Source organism: Ursus arctos, unplaced genomic scaffold (genome assembly GCF_023065955.2).
Source record: "Ursus arctos isolate Adak ecotype North America unplaced genomic scaffold, UrsArc2.0 scaffold_14, whole genome shotgun sequence".
Lineage (NCBI taxonomy): Eukaryota > Metazoa > Chordata > Mammalia > Carnivora > Ursidae > Ursus > Ursus arctos.
In genome coordinates, this window is record NW_026622808.1 from 33,744,801 (window position 1) to 33,772,637 (window position 27,837).

Consider the following 27,837-nt stretch of genomic DNA (forward strand, 5'->3'; position numbering starts at 1 on the left):
CTGGAGGGCCGTCTGCAGAGTACAGAGAAAACGCCTGACTCAAGTAGCTTCCTGAGGCTCCCAGAGAAACAAGACTTCCTGCGCTGTCACTTCCTAGGTCGCTGGTAAACTCCGAGGCTCACACAACCCTCGCGGGTGTCCCGAGAGCTTAGGTTTCCGCCTCCTTCGGGAAGCCACGCCCCCTATTCTGTCCGGGCTCCCGGGCGGGGCCCACTAGGGCCTCCCTCCCCGCCAGGTCCTGCCAGGGCGCACCTGGCCCTTTAAGGCTGACCGAGCCCGGCCCCGAGTCCGGGACGTAAGGGGGGGGGGCGGGGGAGAAGGGGAGCGGTCACGTGAGCCGCCACCGGCGCGACTGGGCTCAAGGAGCTCGCGGCCGCGGGTTCACGGGGCAGCGGTGGGTGCCCCTCGCCGGCGCCAGCCAGGTACTTTGCTGTCAGGGACACCCTCGCCAGGTACGCCCTCATAGGGCTCCCTCCACCTCCCGCCCCAGAACCTCGCGGCCTCTAGGCGCCCAGCCCCTTCCCCTCTTGACAGGTGTCGGGCAGGACCCGCTAGTGCGCGGTTGCGCGACCACCGCCCCCCTGCCTCGCGTCCGTACTCTCGGACAGTTCGCTTCCCACTCCCGGCTCTGTCTGGTGCCCCAGCCCAGCCAGGCTCAGGGGCTCCGAGCTGGGGTGTATTGGAGGAGTCTGAGCGGAACTCATTCTTCCCTTCTCCCTCAGGTGGCCCTGGACGCGCCAGGCTGGGGTCGCCTCTGAGCGCCCCACGGGGGCCATGGATGGCGAGACAGCAGAGGAGCAAGGAGACCCTGTGCCCCCGCCATGTGCACCCTGCGGACCCGGCTCAGCCGGCGCTCCTGCCCTCGGGGGGCGGCGGGAGCCCAAGAAGTATGCGGTGACCGATGACTACCAGTTGTCCAAGCAGGTGCTGGGCCTGGGTGTGAACGGCAAGGTGCTGGAGTGCTTCCACAGGCGCACTGGGCAGAAATGTGCTCTGAAGGTCAGTGACCCCTCACTGCTCCATGGGTGACCTGGAGGGCCCAACAGCAGAGGCCTGTGGGTATAGGATATGCCCAGGACCCCTGCTAAGCCTCTTATGATCAGTATCTCCTTGAATTCTCACACTCCCCTGTAAGGTCAGGCTCCTGGTCCTCCTTGCTTTACAGATGGGGAAAACAAGTCTTAGCCTAGCTAAGCTCAGGGTGTCCCAGAGAGCAGGGGGTGGAGTCAGTATGGGTAGAGTCTGTTGGACCCGGAAACAGGGAAGGAGTGGTTCCTGACTCTGGGGTTATGGCTGGGCCTATGTGTTCCGGCCAAAGGAGGTGGGGGGGGGGGTGTGCAGTTCTCTCACTCAGCTTGGTTGTTCCTTCCATGAGAAGCTCTTCTTTTTTTCATGAGAAGATCTTCTGACTGGAATGGATCTGAGTTTCCCTCTGCCTGAGGCTGAGTCCCCACCAAGGCTTGGGGTGGGGCTGCTTTCTCTATGGCCCTTGACTGCCTGGGCTGGAGTGGTGGGTGGGAGCCTCCCAGGGCTGGCTGGTGGGCAAGGATGGTGCCCACCACATCTGTGAGAAGGAGGTTGCTGATGGGCTCCAGCTGAGTCACCGGCCCTATGTCGAAAAGGGCAGGTCTTGCTCCAGGCCTGACTCACCCTGGTTCCTGGGCAGAGGGCGGGCCAACCATCTATCTGTGTCACACCATAGGCTCCCTAGAGGCCAAACTCACTGATATAGGTGGAATCCAGGGAGTTCTGGGGGTGGCTGATCTAGCCACATAGTTCTGGCTTAAGTCATTTAGTTCTGGGCCCAGGACCCTGCCCCATACCCAGAATGCCTTGAATCTGTTGTCACTGGGAACTTCACTCAACTGCAGTTTGTGCCAGTGGCCACCTGGACATGTAGATCGTGGCAAGGAAAATTAGAGTACAGTGAAGGGTCTTCTCATTTTACAGACATTTCAATTATGAGCCTGAGTGCAGAGTTCTATGGACGTAGCTCTAATCTCTTGCCTGCATTTGCCAGCTCCGTGACCTTGGACTAGGGCCTGGACTCTGGAAATCAGGTTTCTGCCTCTGTTCAGTGGGAAAGATAAGGAGTTGATGTGAACTTGGAATGAGATGATGCCTGCAGAGTAATTGGTACTGGGCCTGATGCAGGCCTGGAGAGGTTACGGGACTTATTTACGACACGGTGTCTGCAAGTATCTGAGCAGGGACCTGGGTCCAACTCCCTGTGTCTTTCCTCGGGGCAGTAGGGCTGATCGGATGGGTCTGGAGGAGGCTCAGGGCCGGGCTGGTGAGGCTGAGTCTCCGGCACAGCTTCTTCACCTACTAACCCAGCAGCGGAGTGGGGTTGGGGGGGCCCTTCTCTGAGTCCTTCGAGAGAAAACTGGCTCTTCTCAGGGGGGAGTCTCTACCCCTTCCCTCAGCACCATCTTAGCTCTCTCACCTATGCTGGAGTCAGGGGCCCTCTGGATAGATAGACAAGGGGCCAAGTGAAGCCAGAGAACCTCTTCTTAATACCAAGGCTTTGGCCCTGTGAACCGGGGTGGAGCTCTGATCAGCCCTGTGGTGTTCTAGATGCTGTGAGCAAGGCAGGGATAGAGTGGGAGGCCAGAGATCTTGGGCCCAGGCAGCACCAGCTTTAAGCAGGACCGGGTCTAGGCCCTTCTCCGTAGGTGCTGTGTCTGACAAATGACTTGAGGAAACTTCTGACCGCAGCAGTTTCTAAAACACCTCCTCTTGAATCTAGGGCCTCAGTGTTTTCTCTGTTCTAGACTGGAAACTAGGACAGGCCTAGAACAAATTCCTCTGCTATACCCCCTTAGGCTTTATGGGTGAGTGTGGCTAGGGCTACTGTCTTGGGACCTTCAGGAGCTGGCCCTAGGAGGACATGGATTAGATGTGGCTTCCACTCCACTCCAACACCTTCCTTTTCTCGCCCCCAGTCACCCTCTAGTGAGAGTCTGGAAGTTTCTACCATCTGGCAGGTCTTTACCATCTTCCAAGAGTACACAGTACTGTAAATGGTGGCTCCTGCCTTCAGGAGGAGAGTGGCATTTTTCCGCTTAGCCTCTGCCATCTCTGCCCTTCTTGGTGGTACAGGCCTACCGCCCTGGCCTCTCTCCCTGCCTGTCCTCTTGGCCCTGTTGCTCAAGATGGCAGAGAGTGCTTAGCCTGAAACCCGGAATATAGCAGGCACTCCTAAAACAGGAAAAGTTGTGGTCACAGTCTCTGTAGCTGTTACTATTCTCTGGGGGCCCTGGAGGGAAGGCTCCTCCCTGGGAAGCTGGGCCTCTTCCCCTCAGCCCCTGACCACTGTCGTGGTCTATCTTGGCTTCACTCCCACTCAGAGGCTCCCTCCCAAGGCCAGCTTCTGCTGCTGGTGTGGTCATTCCACTCTCCATTCCACCCTAAGCACTTGCTGTAGTCCCCTTGGCAGGACCTAGAGGGGACTGCCTGCCACGTACGGGGGGCAGCGGGCTGCCTCCTATTGACATCTTGTGCCCCCTCCTAGGCCTAACTGATGAATTTGTACCCCTCAGTTTCACTCCTAGCTGGGCACAGCCCTGCATATCTGTCCCCCATTAGTCACTCCACCACATCCGAGACACAACCCCTCCATCCTTATCACATATATGAAAACTGTGACTTGGAGTCAGTGGTCAGAAATCATGCAGCTTGATTAGGATGAGAGATTGTAGCAGAGGCCGGAGTCTCCTCCACTCCCAGCTGCCTGCCCAGCCCACTTGTGGTCCTCTGCCTCATGGCAGGCAGGAGTGACCTTAGCACTTAAAGAAACACAATCAAAGGTTTTGAGAGGACAGAGGGGTTCTGCACGTGGGGAAAGTGGAGTCTTCTTTCCTGCCCCTGCTCTCTGGGCTCTGGGGCCCTCCTCTCTGACCACTGGAGTATGTCGGAGGCCCCTGGGGCTCCCCGTGCCCTCCTCTTCTCTTCTTCATCAGACAGAGTGGAGTGGTGGGGTGTTGGAGCCACAGGCCGGGGAGTTCCCCACATGGCTCCATGGGAGGGGCCGGCCTGTTGGAGCTGGTGCTGTGGAGCTGGGTCTGAGGCTGGGTGCGGCTGCCAGGCGGGCCAGGTACTTTCTCATTTGGCAGCTGCCACCCCCTCACCAGCCATCTCCAGACCCAGACCGGTCAGATCAGCCTTGGCAGGGCCATCGGCTACCGAGTCAACAAATCAGGAAGCGTGTGGAGGGGCTGGCAGCCCTGTCCCATGGACTCCCCCCAGGAGGGGTTTCACTGTACCCAACCTGCTCCCCAGGCTGACCCTCTCCTGGAAGGAAGGAATTGGAGGAACTCATGTGCGTCTAGGCTGGTGGAACCTTCTGAATTCTCAGGAGTGGGCAATTGGCTGTTTAAACAAAGACCCTGGGAAGGGCATCAAACCCTGAAGAATGCAAATAGTGGCGTTTGGGGCAGAAATTGGTTGTTTTGAGCTGCTTCACACCTGCCCCAATGGCCTTGCTCACGGGTTTAGAAGCCGTGCTCGAAGCCTACACCACTGCTGGGGCTCCCCTCTGCTGGGACTGCCAGGATCTTCCCATCCTAGCCAGGAGCTGATGCCAGCTCTCCAGGCTTCAGGCCTTGGTACTGTGGATTCTAATACTCTCATAGATGGCTAACGGTTTTCCAGACTCCTCTGTCCGGCAGGCCCTATCCACAATGCATGATACGTGTTCTCTTACCGAATTCCTGTCTTTCCCGTTTTGTGGGTAATGTTGCTGATCTTCAGCAAGGTGAATGACTTGCCCACGATGCACAGGTGAAGAGTGGCAGGGCTGTGATGTGAGCCAAGGCGGTTTGATGCCAGCCTCATGCTAGTTTATGCGGACATGGGAGGGTCTCTAAGACTTGGCCCCTGGAAGGGTGCTGGCCTCCTCCTCCATGGCTCCAGTGGGAGCCTGAGTGGTGCTGCTCAGATTTGTCTCTCTCTGCCCAGCTCTCCTCACGGTGCAGGACTCCCTGCTTGTGAGTAGACAAATGGTCCCACCGGCCAGCCCGCAAGGGCCATGACGGCTGTGGGGCTATCTCAGAGAGGTTGTGTGGTTCATCTCAAGCCTGGTGAGTCTCAGACAAGGCCAGCCCAGCAGAGTCCAGACTGCCACAGGCAGGAAGTGAGGTTGGTGAGTGGGCGAGAGGAAACTGTGTCTGGGCTGGGCCAGCCAGGGGAGACTTCCTGGAAGAGACTGCCGGCTTTAATCCAGGCCTCCGGTCTGAGAAGGATGTGGATGACAGAGGAGGGCACAGGGCGTGTGTGACGGCGTGCCTGGTTTGGACTGCTCAGCACCTGCCGTGGAGTACCCTTCCCCGCTCCCAGCCGTGGGTCCTGGCAGAATGCCGCTGATCTCAGTGGGGCAGGCGTCCAGGCCCCGGCAGACGCTGGGAGCTGCCGAGGGGCCGTGAGGGCTCTGTGGAAGAAGAGGCCTTTACATAGGCCCTTGAAAAAGGGTCAGCGACTCTCCCTCCCATTCTCCCACAAACCAGAGTCATACTGCGCCCCCAGGGACCTTCTGTCTGTCTTTGGTGTCCTCCCTCACTAAGTGGGCAGAAATCCTCCCTCCTTCCCCCAGAGCTTTCTTTCCTAACATCGCCAGAACCCTCGTGGAGCACTGTTGCTCAGGGTGCTGTAGAAGCTTCTGGGTCACCCGGGCTGTCCTTTAGTTCAGACTGTGTGGGAAGGGCCTGGTGTCTGCGACGGCAGAGGTCTGTTATGTCTCTGCTGAGGCTATTTCCCTACTTGGATCCCTCATCTTTTTCTCCAAGGGCCTTCTTGGGATATCATCATGGGACACCCCTGTGAGGGGGCAGCAGCTGGAGCATCTGGCTTTGCAGTCCCCTCACCTCCTTTGGTTCCAGCCTGGTGACTGGCTGCCAGGTGTCCAAAGGTGATGGTCACCAGGCAAGAGTTGAAGACAGCGGCCATCCCTAGGTTTGGTAAGAGTGTGCACCCAGCCCTCCTGCATGTGTGCATCTCTGCTCTCGGGGCATTAAGAACATGGCTCCCATCGGCTCTTGTGTTTTTTCCAGGAGAACCGCGGTTCTGCTGGCCTTGCTCCCGTCTATTCAAGATCTCATGTGTTTCCACATGAGAAGCTGCCTGAGTGCATTTTTTTGGTGGCATGTTATTGGCCTTAATGAGGATTCCCTTGGGCTCATCGTGCACCTGGGGAAGCCAGCCCCTTGTGGGGTGAGAAAGAATAGTGTGAAAGGAATTTTGGGTCCTGGACTCCTCCCTTCCCTCCCACCCTTTTGGAACTAAGTGGATTAGACCCTGTGTAATTGTGAATAAAATCCTGCTGCTGGGAACCGTGGGGGTTTTGCTTAGAGCAGGAGAATGAGAGGAGGCTGCTGTTTGGGGGAACAAGGAGCCTCAGGAGGCCTTTTCAGCACTGAACAGGCCAGAGACGCTGAGCATATTGATTTTGGGTTTTTTGCGGGTTTGGTGTTAGGATTGCCTTTTTCTTTAGACTCGGGCTTTGTCCTTGCTGGCTTCTCTTTGGGGCGCTTTCTGTTCTTAGCTCCTTGTCGCTTTCATTTCTTCTTTCTCCTCTTTATTTCCCTTGTTGTCACTTAGTTCCTCCCCTCTCTGGCCTTGCTTCTCTCTGGCTCAGGAGCTTCAGGCTTAATGGGCCTCTTCTCGGCAGCCCGCAGGCCAAGGGCAGGCAGCAGACAGATGGGGGCTGGTCAGGTGCTGGGGATTCGTGCTAGTCACCCTGAAAGTCTCCCCCCGACAGGGTAGGGTAGGGGTAGGACGGGAAGGAGGAGCATCTGGCTGTACCCATGCCACTCACAATGTCCCCTCCTGCTGCTGGCCTTGACCAGGTGCTGGTGGCCTTGGAAGCCACAGCAGTGGAGTCAGGAACATTTGGGCCAAGCTGTAACCCGAGGAGTCCCCTGTGGAGTGTAGGAAGTCAGCTTCGGCCGTGGCCTCTGCTGTTGGGTGTCCTTTTATGGCTCAGTGGTCTGAGACTTCCGCTCGGGACAACAGTGTGAGATCAGGAGCAGTGTGACTCCCAAGGATTCTCTGGTGGCGGCTAAGGAGAGAAGGGGCCGGGGTCAGAGCCAGAGCCTCAGAGCCAGTGGGAGGAACTTGTGGAGGGACTGGGAGGGCTTGAACATGAGGTGCAACTCCCTCTACTTTAAGGGACCAAAGTGCATGTGAGCTGCCCCACACTCGCTGGGACGAGCACTCTGCCCCGACCCCATCACCTGTGACGCTTGAGGCTATTTTCAGGGGTGTGATGGGCCAGGGCCTGGGCCTGCCACACTCTTCACCCCATTCTTAAGGGGTCAGCCTCCAACAAGGGACTCACGACTTGTTCTGTAGATGTTCCCCCAACATAAACAAGCCCCCTTCTCCGGGTGTGGCAGAGCAACAGGCAGGTAGCCTCCGTGCTCTCGGGCAGGCAGTGGCACATGGGGCAGAAGTTGGGGGTGGGGGATGGGGGTAAGAGCCCCCACTTATCCCTCGAGTGCTTCCTACATGCTGAACCCAGACACAGAAGAATCTAAGAATGGGTCGTATCACCCCCGTGTCATGGATGCAGAGGCTGAGATTCAGGAAGGCAATGCTATGCCTCAGAGCCTCCTGTCTGGCCTGTCTGGCAGTCAAGCTATCCCCGGGGATCAGGAGCCAGACCTCTCTTCTGGGCCATAGTCTACCCATCTGTAAGGTGAGGGGCTGGGTACTCTGCTTGACAAGACCCCCCCCCCCCCACTTCTAGGTGTGAAGACCTTTTTGGTGGGCAGTGATTGTGGGCATTGCCAGGGAAGCAGGCAGGTAAGTAGTGGTGCATATAGATGGGCAGCATGGAGACGGGCTGGAGGGGCCCCCAAGATGCCTCTCCTAAGCTAGCTGGTACTTGGTGTTGCCAGGGGGATGGTCAGCTGTGCGACTCCACCAGCGAGGTCTGTGTTCTCCTACTGTCAGGAGCTCTGGGGTTAGGTTGGAAGACCCCTTTCCACTGTACTCCATTGCTCAGTTAAAGCCTTTAGTACCAGGGCACATCTTTACCCTAGGAAGGCCTGAGACAGTGGGGATGAGTCACTGTTGCCCGTTCCCGTGGCAGGAGCGTCCCTCAGTGTGGCCAGGCCATTACCCTGGTCTTTCAGAGGACTTCCCCTTCCTCATCGCTATGGCTCCATGGCATGTTCAAAGACCAGGAAATTTCCCCAGGAGTTGGGACCCTCAGAGCCCTCTAGCAGAAGAGGAGCAAGAGAGGGAGAGCAGCCAGGGGCCAGTGGAGGTTGGAAACTCCTCTGGGAGGAGCCTGAGTGAGGCCATGGCTGCCTGTGCTCACCCAAGCCTGTGTGGGGAGCTGCAGGGACATGGATGAAGCCAAGGGAAATGGGAGAGATGCCAGCAGATATGATGTTGGCTGTTGGCTTCAGAAAGAGCAGGTCTGGGGAGGGGGGTGGAGTCAGAAGTTTCCCTAGGGTGTCGGCACTATGCCTCTGGGAATAGTCCAGTCTGTCTCCCCCCTTCCCCCAACACACACATTTATTCCTTTGTTATCTTTGTGACACTTCGTCCAGGGGGAGACCAGGCGTCACTCTTCTCGGAGCCAGAAGGTGTTGGGTCTCCCGTCTTTAGGGCCGACCAGGGGCATGGCCTGCTGGGTGCCTCAGTAGGGGTCCCTGGGCATGGCCTCACTTGCCCTGGTCACTCCCTACTTAGGGAAGGTGGCCACTGTCCTCTGTAGTCCCACTGGCTATGTAGGCACTCCCGTGGCACAGCTGGCCATTTGCGGGATCAGACTGTGGCTGAGGTGGGGGTCTCTTCATGAGGAACGACCATTAAAGGGACATTGCTTCTGAGATGAGAATAAAGCACTTGTGTTTGCTGAAATTTTCCAGTCTTAGGATGAAAATGTCCTATTTTTACACTGTCATAGGAGAAATAGAACCAGGGTAATGTTTCACCGATAACATAGCTGATTTTGACAGAAAAATGCCTTTTCCTCTAAGAACTTTAAAGGAGGGTAATAGAACCTGGAACCTCTGAGTATGTATTCTGGGGCCTCACAAGGCTCCTGAGTGGCCTCTCCTCAGGCCCCCTCTCAGAAGGCTCTGGGTGGAGTGCTGGGATCTGGTACCTGCCTCGGGCAAAGGGAGTTCTGGTCCTGCCTCTTACTCCTGGTGTGATCTCTGAGAGACAGAGGATGTAGCTCTCTCTGGGCCTCTTTCCCCTCCGGTGAAGTAGATGTTGATAGTCCCAGACCTGCCTGTCCTCCTGTCCCCATTGTCATGCGTGAGGAGATTGCATGCCCATTTCCACAGTTGGGGAGCCGGAGCTCAGAGAGGTTAGGGATTGGCCCAGAGTCACCACACACTTTGCAGAAAGGGCCATTGCTCAAAAGGATGCATGGGGGAGTTGAGGGGTATAAGGGTGGCTGCCACCTGAGAGAGTGAAGTTGTGCCCCTCCTCTAGTCTGTCAAGCTGAGAGCTGGGCTAGTTCCTTGGCTTGGGTCCCTTGGTCTCCACCTTGGGGTACCACCTCAGCATCCCTCCCCTGAGATCAGCCTTCTCACCCTCTCGCCACCCTGGAGGGTCTGTCCTTTCCTCACTGGGCTGTTCACAGCAGAGTAAGATGTATAGACTCTTGATTCTTGGTCCATTTTTGCGAAGCCAGGTCCAGTCCTGCCCCCTCAGGGTTTGAGACCAATTCCTGTGACCCGCTGGTTTGCAAAGATTCTGTCTCCCCTTGGTCCCAGAGGCTGCATCTGGATTTCCCCAAGTTCTGGAAGTGAAGAGTATGGGGCCACCTCAGGGCAGACCTGGGGGAATCCTAGAGCCAAGCAAACCTCAAGACCCATTTCCACTCAGTATGTACTTGGCACTGTGCTAATCTGAGCTCTCTCTGTGTTCTTATTCCGTCCTCATGGCCACCTGGGAACATGCGTACCGTCACTGCTCCCATTTTCCAGATGGGACCAGTGAGGCTCAGAGAGGTTGAATGGCCTAGCCAAAGCTAGAAGCAAGTGGAGATGGAAGTCCAGGACTGTCTGAGCTGGAGTCCCGTGCCCACAGTTGGTCCTTCATAGTACGCGGTCTCTGGCGGGGGGCACTGGGACCCCCCGGGCCTGCCCCAGCTAACACTTGTGTTCCTGCTGTCCCTCTCCCTCCCTGCCTTGGAGCCCAGCTCAGCTCCCTTTTTCTGGAAGTATTCTTCCCCTCTCCCACCTGTCTCCAACCATCTCCCTCCCCAGACCTGGCAGCACTTCTGCCTTTGTTTCCAGGTCGTCTGTGGCTGGTGGGAAACAGATAAACTGAGGCTATCAAAATTTAGCAAATTGAAGGAGTCTTGTGTTCCGGAGACTCGACCATTTCCAAACGTGTGTTGGATCTCCTGTCGACAGAGCTTCCTGGGAAGACAGCCAGCCAGGAGCCTCAGCCATCCTCTCCTCTCCCAGGACTGTGGTGGGAGGTGGTCAGGGAGGCTCCCAGCCTATCAGCGGTCCTACCCTCACTCCCGTGCTCTACCCCCTATCATCCGGTGCTCTGGCCTTGGCCTGGAAGGGGGTTGTTTTGGGGCTCCTCTTCTTCCTGGGCTTCCCTGGCTGGGCTTCCCCGTCTTGCCTGCTCTGCTGGGGTTCTCGCTCTAGAAAGGAAAGAACAGGGAGAGAAGGAGCCAGGACCAGTTCCCCAGGGCTTACATCCTCATCAAGCACTCTGATTGGCTGTAACTCATCCATAGACCCCCAAATCCTTGAGGACAGAGTACCTTCGGCTACACTCCCAGCCTCAGCTCCAGGCCTAGCCTTCAGGCAGGGCCAGTACACGTTGGCAGAAGTGGGGGAGGGATCTATAAAATGCGCAGGCCTCCCTGGGCATGAGGATGAATCTCGGTTCCCAAAAGACTTCTGGATGTAGAGGTGGCCACGTGTGAGCTGTGAGACCCTGAGAAGCCACAAAACCTCCCTGAGCCTCAGTCTCCTCAGCCACTGTTATCGCAGAGTCTCATCTAGATCCCGAGGTGGGGGGCCAAACCCCACACAAAAGGAGCAAAGCAGCTATCTGTGTGGTCCCCACTGCCTAGAAGAGAACAGAGGGGTTCAAGTCCTGACTCTCGCTTCCCCACTGTGTGACTTTGGGCAAGTCGCTTAACCTCTCGGAGTCACAGTTTCCCCACGGTTAAAAGGATGATGCTGGTTCTTCTCAGGATACGGTGAACACTGAAGGAGGTGGTGTCAGTGATCAAATGCAGTGGCCAACACACCTCTGGCCGAGTGCCAGGGCAGGACAGCTCTCATGAAGGGGTGGCTAAAACTGCTCTGACGCTATCGGTCCCTGAGCATCCAGCTGGGGCCGGGGCATTCGGGGTCAGCGGTGTCATGCGAGCTGACCTCCCTGGCACTTAGCCTCTGAGAAGGAGAGGTAAGTGGACAGGGCGAGAGGGAGGACAGGATCCCAGAACTTAATGAAGTGAGGTCTGATCTGGCATGAGGCCAGCTAATCCATAGCTGCAAAATTGCTTCCATTAGCTCCTTTAATGAGCTACAAAAGCTGGGGAAATGAGCGTGTGTGAGAATAGTGGCACATGTCGGAGGCTCTAATTCGAAACTGTGGCGAAAAACTTAGGCGTGCTGCTGCCGGCAGCTCTCCAGATAGCACCCGCACCCTCGGACAGGGCGGGGACCGGGGGCTTGGCTCTGGCTTCATAAGAAGATACCGAGGCCTTAAGAAGGCCTGAATCCTGAGCTCAAGGTCAGTCTATACGCTCCCAGCCCAGAGGCTGTGGCCTCTGCTCTGAGTGGACTGAGCCACTGGAGAGGATGAGGGGCCGGCCAGGGGCCGGGGGGCTGTGGGGAGGAAACCCCCACTGGTGCCGGCAGCACAAGGCAGCAGCGGGCTCAACAACTGCCTGTAAGATGGATTTAGCTCTTACAGCTCTTCTTACGTCTCTTAAAATCAGAGCTCTTTCTCAGGGGACAAATAATCCCATATAATCAGAACAGGGAGCCAGAAGGGACCTTAGACACGGCTGAGTGGGACGCTCTAGTCAAGGAGCGTGGTAGGTTCCAAGTGCATTTTCTTACCCGTGACCTCTCTCTGCGGAGAAATGGAGGTTTCCCACAGTGAACAAGATGGGAGTTGAAGACCTGTATTTTCCGATACCATCCCACTCAGCGCTGCTGCCCGGGTGTTTGGCATTGAACGTGTGCACCACGAAGCAATCAATAGCCCAGAAATGCAGCTCTTCAGTGCTCCGGGCTGCCCTTGCCTGAGGCTGGGGTGAGACCCCCAAGTGCGAGAAGAGCTGTTGTGGGGGGACGTACCGGTCCTTCCGCCTTTCTCTTCTCCATACTCTGACACAGAACAAAGCTGGAATCCCCAGAAAGTATAGGGTCTGGTGAGGTTATCTGTGGCTCCCGGTGGGTGTGCCAGGCTGCGATGCCACATGCCAGCCCCCGTCTTTAGGAGGAAGTTTATATCAGATAGGTTCACGTGAATCTTTCTGTGTCTTGCAAAATTATTATTGAAGGCATTGTCAGAATGTTATACTTTTCCCTCATGTAAGGTCTGATGCTAAATCCCTTTAAGAATTTGTCTTGAGGGGTGCCTGGGTGGCTCAGTTGGTTAAGTGTCTGCCTTCGGCTCAGGTCATGATCCCAGAGTGCTGGGATCGAGTCCCGCATTGGGCTCCTTGCTCAGTGGGGAGTCTGCTTCTCCCTCTGCCTCTACTTGGTGCTCCCCCTGCTTGCGCACGCACGCGCGCTCTCTCTCTGACAAATAAAATCTTTAAAAAAAAGAGAAATTTGTCTTGGAAAAAGTTCAGTGACTCTCTGTACTTCTCTTCACAGGGTGATAAAAGCAGCAGAGCCTATCTGGTTTCCTTCTTTGCCAAGACTATCAGGAAGCTCAGAAGTAAAATGTGTCCTCAATTATAGTTACTAGCTTACATGGGTTTCTGGTACCTTTTATTTTTCTCTGCATTCTAAAGAGAATCTGACGTTTTTTTGGTTGGTTTCTGTCATGCTTTAGGATTATAAAATGCCTGAACTCCTGTTGTCAGTGAATAGAGCAGAGGAAATAATGAGACTTAGAGTGGCCCATCGGGCAGTGAGAGCCCCTGGATGCCTGGCCTCCAGGAGGTTCTCTTTTCTGTAAGGATGTTGTCTCTCAGGCTGCGGGTTGTCATGAAATCTGGAGTTAATATTTCTTAATTTGTTAGTGCCTCACTGATGGGAGAGATTGCAAGCTAGCTCTCTTCCCCCGGAAGGAGTGGGTGTTCCCACAGAGGCCACAGAGCAGCTTGGCCTGGGCTGCAGGTTAATTGGCTGGGAGTGTGGATGTTGGGTGGGGGGAGGCTGCCTGTCCAGGCTGGTGGCCTGGGGCCTCCAGTGTGTGAGACAGATGGAGAGACTGTGAACACTTTTTACTTGAGAAGAGTCTGGCTGCCCTTAGCTGGTTGTGGACACTAGATACGTGGGTGAGCATAGGGAGGTGGCTTTTCTGGGGCTGGGAGGTGGCTGAAGTAGGGGGTTGGGGGCTTGTCCCGAAGCTGTGTCACTACAGACATCCCATTCCATCTGATGCTCTAGGAAAGCAGACAGAGTGCTTTTACAGCTCTGGACAATGTGAGGTGATAGAGAAGACAGGGCCTCAGTGTGAGAGGAGGTCTGAGTGGAGGGTTCTGGGCTTGGGCAAGGCGGTCACAGGTGGAGTAGTGGCAGCAAGACCCCCAGCCCTTCTTGGGCACCTCTCCGTGCCCAGTACTGTGGCAGGCACTTCAGAGAGAGAGAAAATATTGGATGAATAAATGGACAGATGGATGGGTCCCACTCTCTGGGGGTTCAGAGCCACCACTGCAGGGGCTGGAGACATGTATGCCCACGGCCCCGTGCTCACACATGTCCCCCACCCCCATGCTCCCTATACCCGTGTGCCCACAGGGACACACCCCTATATGTACGCGCCTGTATCCATGTTCCTATGCACCCCACACCCCTGTGCACCCACAGCAGTGCACACATTCATTTCAGAGCAGGTTTCCCGAGGCCTGTAAGCAGTAGTTTTGGTCGGTGCTACCCCCTCCTCTCATTTCTCCTCAGGAAGTGGTTGTCTGGACAGTCTCTCAAAAGTCCCTTCTCCTCCCTGTTCAGCCTTGCCACACTCCAGTTTGGTGGCCCCAGGGCAGTGACTTCATCCTCCTGAACCTCTCTTTCCTCAGTCTGTAAATTGGGGTTGCCGGCCCCGCCCTGCTCGCCTCACAGGGCGGCACCAGCATTCCCATGAGATAAGGGGAGAGAGTGTTTTGTAAACTGCAAATTGTTTTCTAGTCCAATGTTGCTCTCGCTTTCCCAGCTCCTGAGCTCGGGAGCTCCTCCACCCACATGCGAAGCCTGTCCTTGGGTGGGACAGGAAGCAGCACAGAGGGAGGGAGGGGGCCAGGCGAGTCCTGAGGCTCCCATTCCACCTGGTGCTGCTGGGGGTGGCGCCCGTGGGCCCCTCGGCCTCAACCTTTGTTGGGGTCCACTATCTGGTGGGGTTGGCAGGGGTCTCGGCCATTCGGCTGTAGGCTCTGGGGGCAGCTTGGAGAATTTGGCGAAGGAGAGAGGGAGAAGGGAGAGGTCGAAACGGCTTCATCAAAGCCTGAGGCTAGAGCAGTGTCGTTTGTTCAGAGAAATGTCATCTCAGATTTGATGCCCATCTAAGTTCAGTGGGGGCCCACACCTCAGGTGCAGCCGGGAGCCCCTCCCTTCAGGAGGAAGCCGGGGTTCTGCCTTGTGGGTATGTGGGTGCCTGCTGGGTGCTTGGTGCGGCTGCCCAGGAGCCATCACAGACCCTCAGCTTTGGTGGACCCGGGGGGGCCCAGGGGACGGGGGTGGGAGTGAGGTAAGGGTGGGGTCTGCCAAATTGGCTTGTCAGAGAGCTACCCCATCTTCTTTTCTTCCCAGCTGTGACTGGGACCAGGCGGCCCCCACTGGGTTCAGGCATTTGGATATGGGTCCGTGGAGCTTTAGGGGCTGCTCCACAGGGGCGGTGATGTGGGAGGGGGCTATCGTAGTTATTTTGCAAGGAGCCCCTGACCAGAGGTTTCCCTTCCCCCAGTCTAACCCAAGTGCTGTAGCTCAATCCTAGGGAAACAGAGGCCCAGAGAGGCAAAGGAGCCACCGAAGGTTACAGTGAGAGTAAGAGTAGAGCCTGACCTCCTACCCCCGCCCTGTGCTCATTCCCACGCTGGGAGAGTGGGGCTCTTGCTTGGGGACATCTTTTATGAAGGGTTGTGTGGACTCGCGTACCTGCATGAATGAAGCCAACGAATTGCCATTTGTAGCAACGGTCTTGTGGGCTGGAGCAGTCAGGATGGGCTCCTTGGAAGAGGAGGTAAAGTCTGGCTCACCAGGGAGGGTGGCTGAGGTAGAGTGGGGAACAAGTTTGGCCAGGTTGTCATGCCTCTTGTTCGTTGAGCCTTCCTGGGCCCTCCTCAATTTAATCTTATTCTGTCCTCATGATGGGTTGTGAGGGCTTCTTCCTCTTAACCCCTTTATGTATTTGTTCCATAAATCTACAAATATTATCTGAGCCGGTGCTCTGTGCCAGGCCCTGAGCCCCAGTACTGGGACCCAGGGATGACCAGGCAGGCTGGCCGTGCCCTTGTGGGCCCACAGTCTGTTAAGGGAGGCAGCCTAGTGCCGGCCTGGCTGGGGAATCAGCCGTGTGGTCTGCGACCTGTTACTTCCCCTCTCTGCCTCCATTTCTCAGCTAAGGAATGGGGATAATGAAGCCCCTTGCTCCTGATATTTATAAAGTGCTCAGAACAGAGGCAGGCACGTTGAAAGTGCAATATCTCTATGTGTGTGTTTGTTTAAAGTGTTATCAAAGGAACAAGCTAATTGTAGGTTGTGAGCCAGTGCTGCACAAGAGGGAAGTAAAAAGGGCGATGACGCGGGAGCTCGCTGGGAAGCTGGAAGGGTTTCTGTCCGGCTGGGGGTGTGGGTCACAGGGGGGTGTGCCGCTGTCAAAACTCATTGAGCTGGACTCTTGAGACCTGTGCATTTTCCTGTATGTGAAGTATACCTCCAGGAACCAAACACATACATAAAAAAAGAAAAGGTGAAGGGAGAATGAGGGATCCTTGAGGTCCTCTTTAGTCTGGGTGGTCAGGGAGGGCTTCGGAGAGGAGGTGATATTGGGGGGGACTCCTGGAAGAGGAGAAGGCTCTGGCTATGGGGAAGACAGATCCCAGCCTGAGGGATCAAGAGTGACAGCCCAGGAGGTTTCACGGCAGCTGGGCCTGGGTGGGGCTCTGGCCCTTGTGATCTCCCTGCAGAGAGGCCAGTGGGGGCATTTACTGTGTTTTCTGGGGGCAGCCCTCTCCCCACCCCTGTGCCTGTTGGCAGGGCCTTGGCACTCAGAAAAGGACTATTTTAATCCGTGTGGGAAATGGGTTCCTAAATATGGCCCGCGTAGGGTGGGAGGCCTCGGAGGTTCCAGCTCAGGGCCCCTCCACCTGCTCCTCCCCCAGCCAAGCACAGGGCGCAGGCCCAGGCCGTGAGGCCCACAGGGCCCCTCCTTGGCCATCCATTCCCCTCCTCCTCTCCCTCCCACACCTTCCTCCTAGCACCGTGCCCACCCTCCCACCCTTTGTTTGTTCAGGAGCCCAGTGTTTTCTGTCGGCCCTGGCCAGGAACCCGCAGGCCAACCTGCCCTGAATTGCCCTACAGCTGCTCTCAGCCTGGTGGGACGTATAGGGTGCTGGGAGGTCTTTCAAGAGGTGGAGACATCTGAACTGAGCCCAGAAGTTTCCTCAAAAAGAGGGAGTTGACCCAATGGAGAAGGAGAAGGGCAAGAGTGTACATGGCATAGGCAGAGTGAGGGCTGTTCGGGTCCGCAAGTACGTCATTCTGACCAGAACGGAAAGGGCTGGGGGCCAGGGGTAGCAGGCAATGGGAGGAAAGCAAGCCTGAAGGCCAGGGGAGGAGGTGGCCGTTATGTGAAGGAACAGGGATGGGGATTTAAAGAGTGGGGGCAAGGATAGGTGAGGCTGAGGACCGCACTGGGAGGTTTTCAGCTGTGTACTGGGGATTTTACCAGAGAAGAGAGAGGACTCGGGTGTAGAGGTGAGATGCCGGAAGCAACCAGGTTGGCTCCTGGATCCCCTCCTCACTCTGCCCTGCTTCTTCTCCTCCCCTACGCCTCCTCAGAGCAGGACTACTCCGGGGCCTTGCTCATTTCTGGTGATTGGCCTTCTGGTTGGCAGCCATAGCCTCTGGCAGAGCGAACCCCAGCAGGGATCCTGATGTCCACCCACCCGCTGCGTGCCCTGCTGTGATGCGTGCTGTGGGGATGACTCTGTTATTACTCCATTTTACAGACCTGTGGGCTGTGGCTTGGAGCTGTGAATGTTTGCCTGAGGCCACACTGAGTCACTGGAGGAATTCAGCCCCAAACACAGGCCTCCCCGGACAAGGCTGTCACCTCCTTCAGCTAGGGTCCCTCCTGCCCTCAGACTCTGCCTCTGGCTCTACAACTCTTGTGCCATCCCACTGTTAAAACGCAGTTCTGGGGACGTGTGGCCCCTGGCCTGGGGGTCTCACATCTGATGTGTGATTTGTCTACAAGGCCCACTCAGTTGCCCCGTCACCTGCAGCCCCCAGAAGGGGAGGCAGGGCTTCTCGAAGCGGCTTCGGAGCCTTTCCAAGCTGTCAGCCACCTCCCAGAGCCTTCTTGTGGTCATTGGACCACAACTCAGAGAGACCTGGATTTGAATCCTCATTCTGCCCTTCATGAGCTGGGTGACCTGGGGCAGGTCCCAGGCCTCTCTGAGCTGGCAGATTCTTGTCTGCAAAGTGAGGGTGGTGGCACTATCTGGGTGGCTGCTGGGGAGGTGGGCTGTGTGCCTGACACTTCCTGTGCCTACCTGCCCTCAGCTCCTGTACGACAGCCCCAAGGCCCGGCAGGAGGTGGACCACCACTGGCAGGCGTCGGGGGGCCCGCACATTGTGCGCGTCCTGGACGTGTACGAGAACATGCACCACGGCAAGCGCTGTCTCCTCATCGTCATGGAGTGGTACGCTGGCCCGCCCCGCCTCAGTGCCTCACCAGCACTCTGTGGCCCCCAGGCTCCCGCCATTCTTCTAGGGGCCCTCTCGGCTCTGGAAGGCGGCCCAGCCCCTGAGGAGGAATGCAGGGGCGGTGGCAGGCCTTGCCCACGGAGCTCAGCCGCGGGCCACAAGGCCATTGCCACCAGGGTGGGAAGGGAACTTCTGGGGCTCCAATCTGGACTCCCTGGGTGTGATTTCTCTCTGTGAGGAGGGGCTGGAGGAGTTGTCAGAGAAGGCAGCCGCCCCCTGAGTGTGTGGGTGTGGGGAGAAGCAGGACATACAGTCACTTCCACTTTCTCCTTCCTACCTGGGTTCGGGCTCCCGTGGTCCCAGGAGACCACGGGGTGATCCAGGAGCCAGAGGCTTCTTCTACCTTGGGCTTCTCCCAACAGCACTGTGGCGCAGCCCCAGGCTTCCTCAGAGGCTGGGTCTCGTGTCTGCCCCTCGAGCTCCTCCCATCTACCTTTAAGCACCCCTCAACCTATAAGTTAGCAGCTCTTGAGTCAGATTTGGGGTTCAGATCCTGGCTCTACCCCCACTAGCTGTGTGATTTTGGGTAGCTCTTAGCCTCTCTTTCTGTTAACTGCCGTGTAAAATGTGGAGGAAGTTGTTAACGTGGTATTTGCCGTGGGGCAAATCTGACTCCGTTCTAACTGCTCCGTGCGTACTGCTTACTCAGTTTGCACCATTCTGTGACATTGGTGCTAGAAATCCCATTTTACAAAAGAGGAAGCTGAGGCACAGAGAGGTAAAGGGACCATGCCAGGGTCACATAGCTCTGTAGGTGTTCAGAAAACAGTGATTATGATGACAATTGACATCTCCTCCCTTATTTGAGGGAACTGAGACTTGGACGAGGGTTGGGCTGCCCAAGGGTCAGCCCGGTGGGGGCAGCACCCGTGGGAATACAAGGCCCCCCCCGCTGATCTAAGGATCTGAGCCTACCCTAATTCTAAGAGTCCAGGTCAACCCACCCAAGCTGATGGCCTCCTACGCACCAGGTTCTGCAGGGCACAGGGAGGCTGCCCATAACTGTTCCCTGGGGGCAGGGCAGCCAGGCCTAAGCTCTGGGCATTCAGGGGCAGGCTGACACCTGATTCAGGGGGCCCAGCTTCTAGTTACTTTCTCTTCCAGCATGGAAGGTGGTGAGCTCTTCAGCCGGATTCAGGAGCGTGGCGACCAGGCTTTCACTGAGAGAGGTACGTGCGTGCAGCAGGACCAGAGGGGGCATTTGGATTGAGATGGGCCACACAGAGTTGCTGTGCGATGCTGGGAAAGGCCCTGCTCCTCCCTATGCCTCAGTCTCCCCCGCTGAACAAGAGAGGTGGGACAGAGTGTCCATACCCCAAGGAGTTCAATGAGTTCGTTAACACCTTGTCAGAGGTGGACTGTCCATGGCCTTGGGATGGAGGTTTCAAAGCCTCTTGGTGCCAACCAGCACCTGGGATGGGAAGAGGTGGCCCAGGCCTGAGGAAAGAGGTCCAGGTGGGCTGGGGCATCCCCAGAAGAAATTGGGATGACTGGGCTGGGGGTATAGGATGGGCGTCCTGGGTAGCAGGACTGCTATTGCCATCTTGTGCCGTTACAGGGGGGATGATCGGGTGGAAGGCCCAGGCTGCCTGACCTCTGACTGGCATCACTGGCCCCTCCTCTGTGTCTGCAGAAGCTGCAGAGATCATGCGGGATATCGGCACCGCCATCCAGTTCCTGCACAGCCAGAACATTGCCCACCGAGATGTCAAGGTGAGGCTCTGGTTTGGGGGACCAGAGAAGGGAGTCTACATCCCCCAATGGCTCCCAGCACCCACTAGTGGAGGCGAGTTTCCTTGATCGGCATTTAAGGCCTCCGCCCCCTAGCCCAGACTGCTCTTCCCAGCCACTTCTCCCATGGTTCCAGCATACTCAGCCTGCTCTAGCCAGATGGGTCTCCTTGTTTCTTTCAAACACCGTGTAATCTCAGTAGGCTTTAGAATAACCGAGTGCCTACCTCCAGGCAGGAGACCCTGACAAGCATCTTGTTTAATCCTCACATAACCCTGTGGGATCGGTGCCATTACCCATTTTACAGATGAGGAAAACAAGTCTCAGAGAGATTGTGTCTTGCCTAAGCCTGCACAGATGCCGCACTGGTACTCATTCATTCATTCTTTCAGCAAGGCTTTTTTTATTTTAAGGATTTATTTATTTATTTGAGAGAGAGGGGGTGAGGGGAGGGGCAGAGGGAGACAATCATTCAAGCAGACTCCCCACTGAGTGTGGAGCCATCCCAGGAGCCCAAGGTCACCACCTGAGCCGAAACCAACAGTCGGGATGCTGAACTGACTGAGCCACCCAGGGCCCCCTCAGCAAGGATTTTTGTGAACATGCAATGTACCAGATCTCAGGCAGAGGCTGCCTGACACCGCTGGGGCTTCTGGGAAGTAATAGCCTTAGTTTTGATAGATTAGGCCCTCTAATGCCAGCATTTTAAAAAAAGACTTATTTCATTTATTTTAGAGAGAGAGGGAGCGCCATGTGTGCCCGTGTGCGGGGGAGGGGCAGAAGGAGAGGGAGACAAGTTGACTCCCCGTTGAGCAGGGCTCCATCCCAGGAGCCTGAGCTCATGGGCTGAGCTGTAATCAAGATTTGAAGGCTCAACTGACTGAGCCACCCAGGCGCCCCCATGCCAGCAATTTAAGGGAAAGAAGCCATTTGCTGGGAGGCAAGGAGGAAAGAGCAGAGGTAATCCTGGGCCTGCTTGCCCTTTCAGTGGACGAACTTCAGACATGTTCTGGAGGCTTAGCTCTCCAAATGTCCTATCCAGGGAGGACTGGGTCCTAGAGGTCATCAGGGTCAGATGGGTAAAATGCAAACCATGTGAGGCAGCCCCACATACATACGCATATGTGTGCCAGCCACCAGCAGAGGAGAATCTGCAAGCCCTGGGCCCTCTGCCCCAGGCCCAGAGCATTACCCTGAGGCCTGTTTTGTCCTGAGACTGGGCCGAGAGGAGCGGAGGGCCCAGCTGCGCATCAGGTCCCGCCTCTGGCTGACTACTGCCAGCCCATTTATCCTTTGATCCCGGATACACGTGGAGCCTCGACAGACTCACCTTCCGAACTCTGCTGTATTTTGGCCCTGGCTTCCTTTTTCTCCCAAGGAGAGAGTAGTCTTCTGTAGAGGTGACTCCCTCGTACAGACTAAACGTGCTTTCCTGTTTTCATCCCAATCCAAGGTCAGATCACCTCAAATAGAACCAGTGAAAAGGCTTTCACTGGCCCCAAACTGGAACTCCATCCAACACCCTGTCCTTCTACCCCAGCTCTGCTTGAGGGTCCCCCCTTTTCTCCATGGCCCTAGGTCCTCCCCATTCATTAAAAACCAGCTTTAGGGCTGCCGCCTCCATGCAGACCTCCCCACTGCCCTCTTCCTTCAGGCCTCTCTGTGCTCTGCAGCCAGGAAGAGCTGCCTCTGTGTAGCTCCTGGGGCCTAAGCAGCAGGGGCTTTCTGCGGGAGCAGCCTCAGGCGGGCTGCCCTGCTGGCTTGTTCTGGGCGGGGTACAGGACAAGTGCTTGCCTGGCCCCAGAATGCTCATTTTGGTATTTCATGGCAGCATCACCAACTCAGGCTCCGAAGTTCCTACCCCTGGGCTGTCTGTGGCACTTGGCTCTTCAGAGCTTTGGCTGAACACCTGCCTCTGTTTCCCTTCTGTGAGGAGGCATCTCCTCCCAGCCGCCTTGGTCTTCTCCATATTTGACCCACATTGTTGGTGACCAAGGCCCGGGTCTTTTTAATGAGATGGAGCTGGCTCCTCCTGAGTTGATTGGGGTGAAGGAAATCTGCCTGAAGATCATCTTGGGAACTCTTCCCCCACCTGGTGCCTAACTCCAGACCAATGCTTTATCTTCCTGGCCCAGCCTGAAAACCTGCTGTACACGTCCAAGGAGAAAGATGCAGTACTCAAGCTCACCGACTTTGGCTTTGCCAAGGAGACCACCCAAAATGCCCTGCAGACACCCTGCTACACTCCCTATTACGTGGGTGAGTCCTTGGGACGTGGTTTGTACGTCCCTAACCCCACTGGACCCTGCCGTGGTGTGGGGCAGCCCGTGGGTTGCAGAAGCCAAAGGGTTAAAGCCCAGTAAGGAGGGAGGGAAGGATTCTGTCTTCGTGGAGGCGGTGACGTGGGGGGCCGGAGGCTGCAAAAATATTCTCCCAAACTTCAGCTTCTGCTTTTGAAAATAGATCCAGGAAAATTCTGGCTGTGGCCTGTGAGCTGAATGACATCACAGCAGCTCTAAATATATACGTGATAAAAGGCTGCCATCAGCTTGGGACGGAGCCCAACCGCGGTTGTTTTTCTCCAGTTTTTATCTTTCTGGGATTCATATTCAGAAAGTAGGCAGGCCTTTCCTATTACATTAGAAGGATACAGGGTACCAGCCACTTGTCTTGAGGGAGAGGGTCCCTTAGGCCAGGGCAGCGACTGGACTTGGGGATGTCATATACTCATGCTTCCTTGAAGAAGCTCCCAGCTCCCTTGTGAGCAGGCAGCCCAGATCTGGAAAAGCCCCTGCTGAAGGTGCTCCTCACCCAAGACAGGGGTGATGACTCGCGTTACAGAGGGCTCTTTCGTCTCAGGGGAGGCCTTCCAAGAGAGCTGCTCAAGGAATGGGGAGCCCCCGAGACAGCTGAAATGGTATCCTGTTTACCAGGATGTGTTTTGCAGTATTTTGGGCGTAGAAATCTTCTGGCCTACCCATCTCATTGCACAGGTGGGAGGAAAAGTCCCCATGGGATGGTGGCCAAGCTGGAAGTGGAAACCAGAGCCCTGCCCCAGCCCCTCCTTGCCCGTGGCCTAGGCTGTGCATTCCGGGGGACAAGGGACACAGGGCCGCAGGGGGATGGATGCCCTCTCGCCTGTGGCAGGACCCCACCAAATCCCAGACTGGCCTTCTCTCCCTTTCCTCCCTCACTAAGGCCAGTATCGGCCCAAAGAAGCTAGGAGGCTACCATAGGCTATCATTCTTTACAGCCCAGCCTAAAAGCGGGTTTATTTTTTTCTGGGAGCTGCTTCTCCTCCCCCAACTTCACACACATGCTGCTTTCCCAGAAGGTGCCAGACACCAGTTTGTTTTGCCCCACCCCCCAACCCAGACACCTGCTCCCCACCTTGCTCAGGCTTCAGGCTCCTGTCTGGGCTCCAAGACCCTTGGGGCTGAGAGCCCTCCTGTGCCCTCTGCCCTGGTAGCTCCCGAGGTCTTGGGTCCAGAGAAGTACGACAAATCGTGTGACATGTGGTCCCTGGGCGTCATCATGTACATCCTGTGAGTACCACCGCCTCTGCCTCCTACACCACCCACCCCCTTGTACCCTCAGCACCACTTCTGCACCCCCTCCCCCGACCCTTGGTGAGGGGCTTGAGTGGGTCATTCCTCATGTAGGCGGCCCTTCCCCTCTGGTCAGGGGACACCCCTCCTTCAGGTTGCCTGATGGTCTCTCCTTGCAAGGGCAGATGGCATTCCTAGGATGAGCCCAGAGTGCAGAGGGCTGGTCTTCTTGCCAAGGGGGCTACCTCGGTGGCTGCCCAGTCAGGGATTCGGGGAGGAGAGGGGGTCCACCCTGGCGCTGCCCTCACACCTGTGCCGAATGACCTCCACTCTCTCTCAGCCTGTGTGGCTTCCCGCCCTTCTACTCCAACACGGGCCAGGCCATCTCCCCAGGGATGAAGAGGCGGATCCGCCTAGGCCAGTATGGCTTCCCCAACCCAGAGTGGTCGGAGGTTTCTGAAGATGGTGAGTGAACCTCTCTGCCCCAGCTTGCTCCACCAGACTCCACTAGCCTTCATTCTGGGAGATATGACGTTGGTGTCAAAGCAACCTGTGTTCAAATCCCGGGTGTGTGACATCCCACATCCCATATCCCAGCTGTATGACCCCAGGCAAGTCACCCAAACTTTCTGAACCTCAGTTTCTATATCTGCTAAATGGGCTCAAAATTTGCCTCCTCAAAACTTCCTCCTACCCCTTATTAATATTTTCCCTTTGGGGACCACAGAAAAATTTGCCCTATATCCGTTCTCTACGGCTGCTTAATGAATTACCCCCAACATGTGGAGGCTTAAAACAAGAAGCAGTCATTAGCTCACTGTTTCTGTGGGTTAGGAGTTTGGGAGCCCGTGCAGAACTGGGACGCCTGGCTCTGAGGAACTCTGCCACCTCCCCGCTCCCCTCTCTTCCCCAGCCAAGCAGCTGATCCGCCTGCTGCTGAAGACAGACCCCACAGAGAGGCTGACCATCACGCAGTTCATGAGCCATCCCTGGATCCGTGTGAGCGCCTCCTCGTTCTGTGGCGGGCAGGGTGGCAAGCTGGAGGGGCTGCGGGCAGGAGGGTGATGGCTCTGGAGGCCGCCATGCAGGCCACAGATGAGCGGCAGGACCCCGCCGAGAGCCTGCCTTTGCCCCCGCTCCAGTCAGCCCCCTTCACCTCCCTGAGCCTTGCTTCCTATACCTGAGACCAGGAGAGGGGTGGGGACAGGGAACCAGTGCTGTCCCAGGCGCCTGTTCTAATCCATGGGTTTGGGCTCCTTCCAGCAATCAATGGTGGTGCCGCAGACCCCGCTCCACACGGCCCGAGTGCTGCAGGAGGATAGAGACCACTGGGATGAGGTCAAGGTGGGTGGACGCTGTCTTTGTGACCCAGGGATCCAGGGTGGTGGCTACCAGAGCCCAGGGTGTCACTGACTGTCCCAGGGGTCCGGCTGGGGCACTCAGAGCACCAGGCCGCACTACCACATTCCGGGTGCTGTTCCTGGCTCACTGGGACTTGGGGCCGGGGGCTCAGGGAAGGAAGGGGCTTTGGCCATCACCCCCCGACAATCTACTTTTGGAAGGGTGGTCAGCCTGGTTGGAGCATATGGGACAGCAGCTCAGAGCCCCAGGACGCCCCGGGCACAATCTTCAGGCTTCAGTGCCCTGGGTGCCCCACAAGATGGTATCCCCTGCAGGCCTGTGGTTCTTAGCAGGTGACATTGGTCCAGGTCCTTGTCCTACTTACCCTTGGTGTGGTCGCAGGGAGTCCCTCCACTTTCTGTGCCATGGTGGATAAGCTCAGTGTCCACCACAAAGGACTATGGTGTGGATTGGGTGACACAAGGGGATGGCCCAGTGCTGGGTGCGCAGTGGGTGCTCAGGCAACAGAGGCTGACCTCCGTGGACATCTGTCACCAGGAGGAGATGACCAGTGCCCTGGCGACCATGCGTGTGGACTACGACCAGGTGCAGATCAAGGACCTGAAGACGTCTAACAACCGATTGCTCAACAAGCGGAGGAAGAAGCAGGCAGGCAGCTCCTCAGCCTCACAGGGCTGCCACAACCAATAGTGCGCGGGGCCACGGAGCCGAGGCGGGGGCCGCGGATGAGCCGGGCCTCTCAGCCTGGGGGGCAGACGGGAGTGTGCTGGGGCCCTGACCCAGAGGGCTCAGGTCATTTTTTTTTTTAACAAAAGGATCATTTTGTCATGTTTTAATTCATCACTTAGAACTTCAGGATGGGAGACCGTGACTCCAAACCTCCTTAGACAGGGCCCAGAGCCCAGGACTCAGGGAGACACCTGCCGCAGCTGCAGCGCCTTTGTCCAGAGTGGCCGAGGGAGACGTGGCTCTGTTCGGTGCGCCGGGGCATGGCTTTAGACTTCCAGGCCACTGGCAGTTGTGGCGGGCTTCCCTCCTCCTTTGGAGGCACCCCCCGTAGGGTGGGCAGATGGGCCTGGCCTTGGGAAAGGCATCTGGCCATTGGTTGCCATGGTGACCACCGACCGACTTGCTGTCTGTGAATGCTGAGTGAGAGCGCAAGGGAGGGAGAAGGGGCAATTGAGGGTCTGCCCCTGAGTCCTGGGGGAGGCTGGTCTCCCTCACACTGTTCGACCCTCTCAGGCTTCCTCCCTTTAGTCTCCCGAGGGAGGCCACAGGGTCAATCTGCCTGCCTTGCTGGGCGGTCCAGCCCTATCTCGCTGCAACCCCATCCCACAGGGCCCCTTGGGTGCCCTCCCCGCAGAGGTCCTGGGCCTAGTGATCCTGCTACTACCCCTTGCCCAAACAGTGGCCTCTCATCTCAGGGGATGGTGGGAGGTATTTTTAACCCTTTTTTACTTTGGAAAATGTCACTGTGACAAAAGCAATACGGTTCTCCTGCCCCTACCCACTCACCAGTTCCCAGGCAGGAAAGCTTCTCTGTAATGGTTCATCCTCCACTTTGTCCTGGTTGATGGCAGGGGCTGCCTCCTCGGGTACTTTTGTGAGAGTGGATGGCTGGGGCAGGACCCAGGGGCTCCCCATTAATTAGGGGTCTCTTTCTACACTCTGGGTCAGACCCGAGGCAGTGGAGGGCTGCCGAGTGATGCTTAGAAGGTCTGGTCCTGTGTGCCGGCTTTGGCCTGAGTCGGAACAGAGAGGATCCCTTCCTTGCTGGTCCAGGCTTACCCAGTCCCACACTGCCCAGGGTAGCTTCAGGGTTCTCAGTGCCTGATATAGGCCTGACAAGTGCCTGACACCCAGCCTGGTTCCTGACCTCTTTCTCACGGGCTGGGAAACCCTAGCCCACGTCAGATAGGAAAACACTGCCGGGTTTTACATCTAGATAGTAATAAATACCGTTTTGGCATTTCCTCCTGGTTCCTGGGTTTCTCTGTCTACACGAGTGGACAAAAGTGGCCCAAGGGCGGCTGCTCACACCTACTAGTGATCTCGGACCCCCCACCCCCCACTTTAGGCCTAGTAAACATACCAGGCTGGCTCCAGGGCCACTGTGGCCTCGCCAGACGCGGAAAGGTCAGAGGAGCAGAGGAGTGGCAGCTGCCTCATGCCACCAGCCATGGGGCGCCCAGTGCACTGTGTGTGTGACACCCACCCCCGGGGCCCCGCATGCGCCAGCGTCTGCCCACAGTGGCCACCCCCAGCTGCATGCCAGCCTGCTGAAGGGCGGGCAGAGAGCCTGCTGCAGCGCTGAGCTATTTTCAGAAGCTGCCAGATTTCATTTGGCAGCGAGAATGTCGGGGAGGGGAGGGGGCGGGACGCTGGAGACTGTCTTTTGACGATTCCGGCAGTAGAGCACCCTCAGCCCTCGGGAGCCCTTGTGGGCAGCCTCGAGGGGGGGCCCTGACTCTGGCATATTCCCTCAGCTCCTGTCTTGAAACCTCCCAGTTTTCCAAGAGCTCTACTGGCACCCGCAGCTCGCTCTCCTCCACCTCCTGTCCCCTCAAGGCGTGGGGGAGGGGTGGAGAGGGTAGAAGGCAGGGAGAAGGCTGCACTCCTGAGATGTGAGCTGCTTCCTAGCTTGGCGACCTTGGACAAGTCCCCCAGCTTCCCTTCCTCAATTTCCTCAACTGCAATGGGGAGGTAGTGCCCCCACCCCCCATCCCGGGATGTCATCTGGGGGATCCAGGCCGGTGATGTGTGTGAAGTGCCTAGGGAGGTGCCTGGTGCATGGCTCATGCCCAGCACCCATTTGCCGCCCCAGCATCCTTAGCCATCAGGAAGGAGAGAACTACCTGAAGTTGCTAGAGGGAAAAGCAACCCAGCCCCAAGTCTATCTCTAGGACTTTCCCCCCCCCCCCCAATCAGGCATTTGCTACCCATGGGGTTTCACTCCCAAGGGCCTGCTCTCCAGAGCAGCATCACATGGGTTTCCTGGACCTCAGGCAAAGTCCTGGGCTTCAAGGAGGGTGACCCACCCTTCTGAAGGGCCCCTGGGCTCCTCCGATGAATTCTGGGGGCCTCACAGAACCTGT

At 56.9% G+C, this 27,837-nt stretch overlaps 1 protein-coding gene across 2 annotated transcripts; it reads left to right on the plus strand.

The window, feature by feature from the left end:
* Positions 1-309: 309 nt before the first annotated feature.
* MAPKAPK3 (MAPK activated protein kinase 3) lies at positions 310-26,715 on the plus strand. Of its 2 annotated transcripts, none has more exons than XM_026500934.4 (11): positions 310-422; positions 723-999; positions 17,898-18,037; positions 19,206-19,270; positions 19,735-19,814; positions 21,968-22,091; positions 23,302-23,377; positions 23,721-23,845; positions 24,294-24,379; positions 24,644-24,724; positions 25,280-26,715. In XM_026500934.4, the coding sequence occupies exons 2-11, from the start codon at positions 775-777 to the stop codon at positions 25,430-25,432; spliced, it is 1,155 nt and encodes a 384-aa protein (XP_026356719.2). In that variant the 5' UTR covers positions 310-422; positions 723-774; the 3' UTR covers positions 25,433-26,715. The 2 variants fall into 2 exon arrangements, with proteins under 2 accessions (XP_026356719.2, XP_026356720.2); XM_026500935.4 differs by having other exon boundaries at positions 316-452.
* Positions 26,716-27,837: the final 1,122 nt, after the last annotated feature.

What these genes read in the sequence shown, in the direction of transcription:
- MAPKAPK3 (XM_026500934.4), top strand. Translation starts at nt 775, where the DNA reads ATGGATGGCGAGACAGCAGAGGAGCAAGGAGACCCTGTGCCCCCGCCA. An exon ending in GTCGGAGGTTTCTGAAGATG is followed by an intron (nt 23,846 to 24,293) that starts GTGAGTGAACCT and finishes TCTCTTCCCCAG; the next exon opens with CCAAGCAGCTGATCCGCCTG. An exon ending in TGAGCCATCCCTGGATCCGT is followed by an intron (nt 24,380 to 24,643) that starts GTGAGCGCCTCC and finishes GGCTCCTTCCAG; the next exon opens with CAATCAATGGTGGTGCCGCA.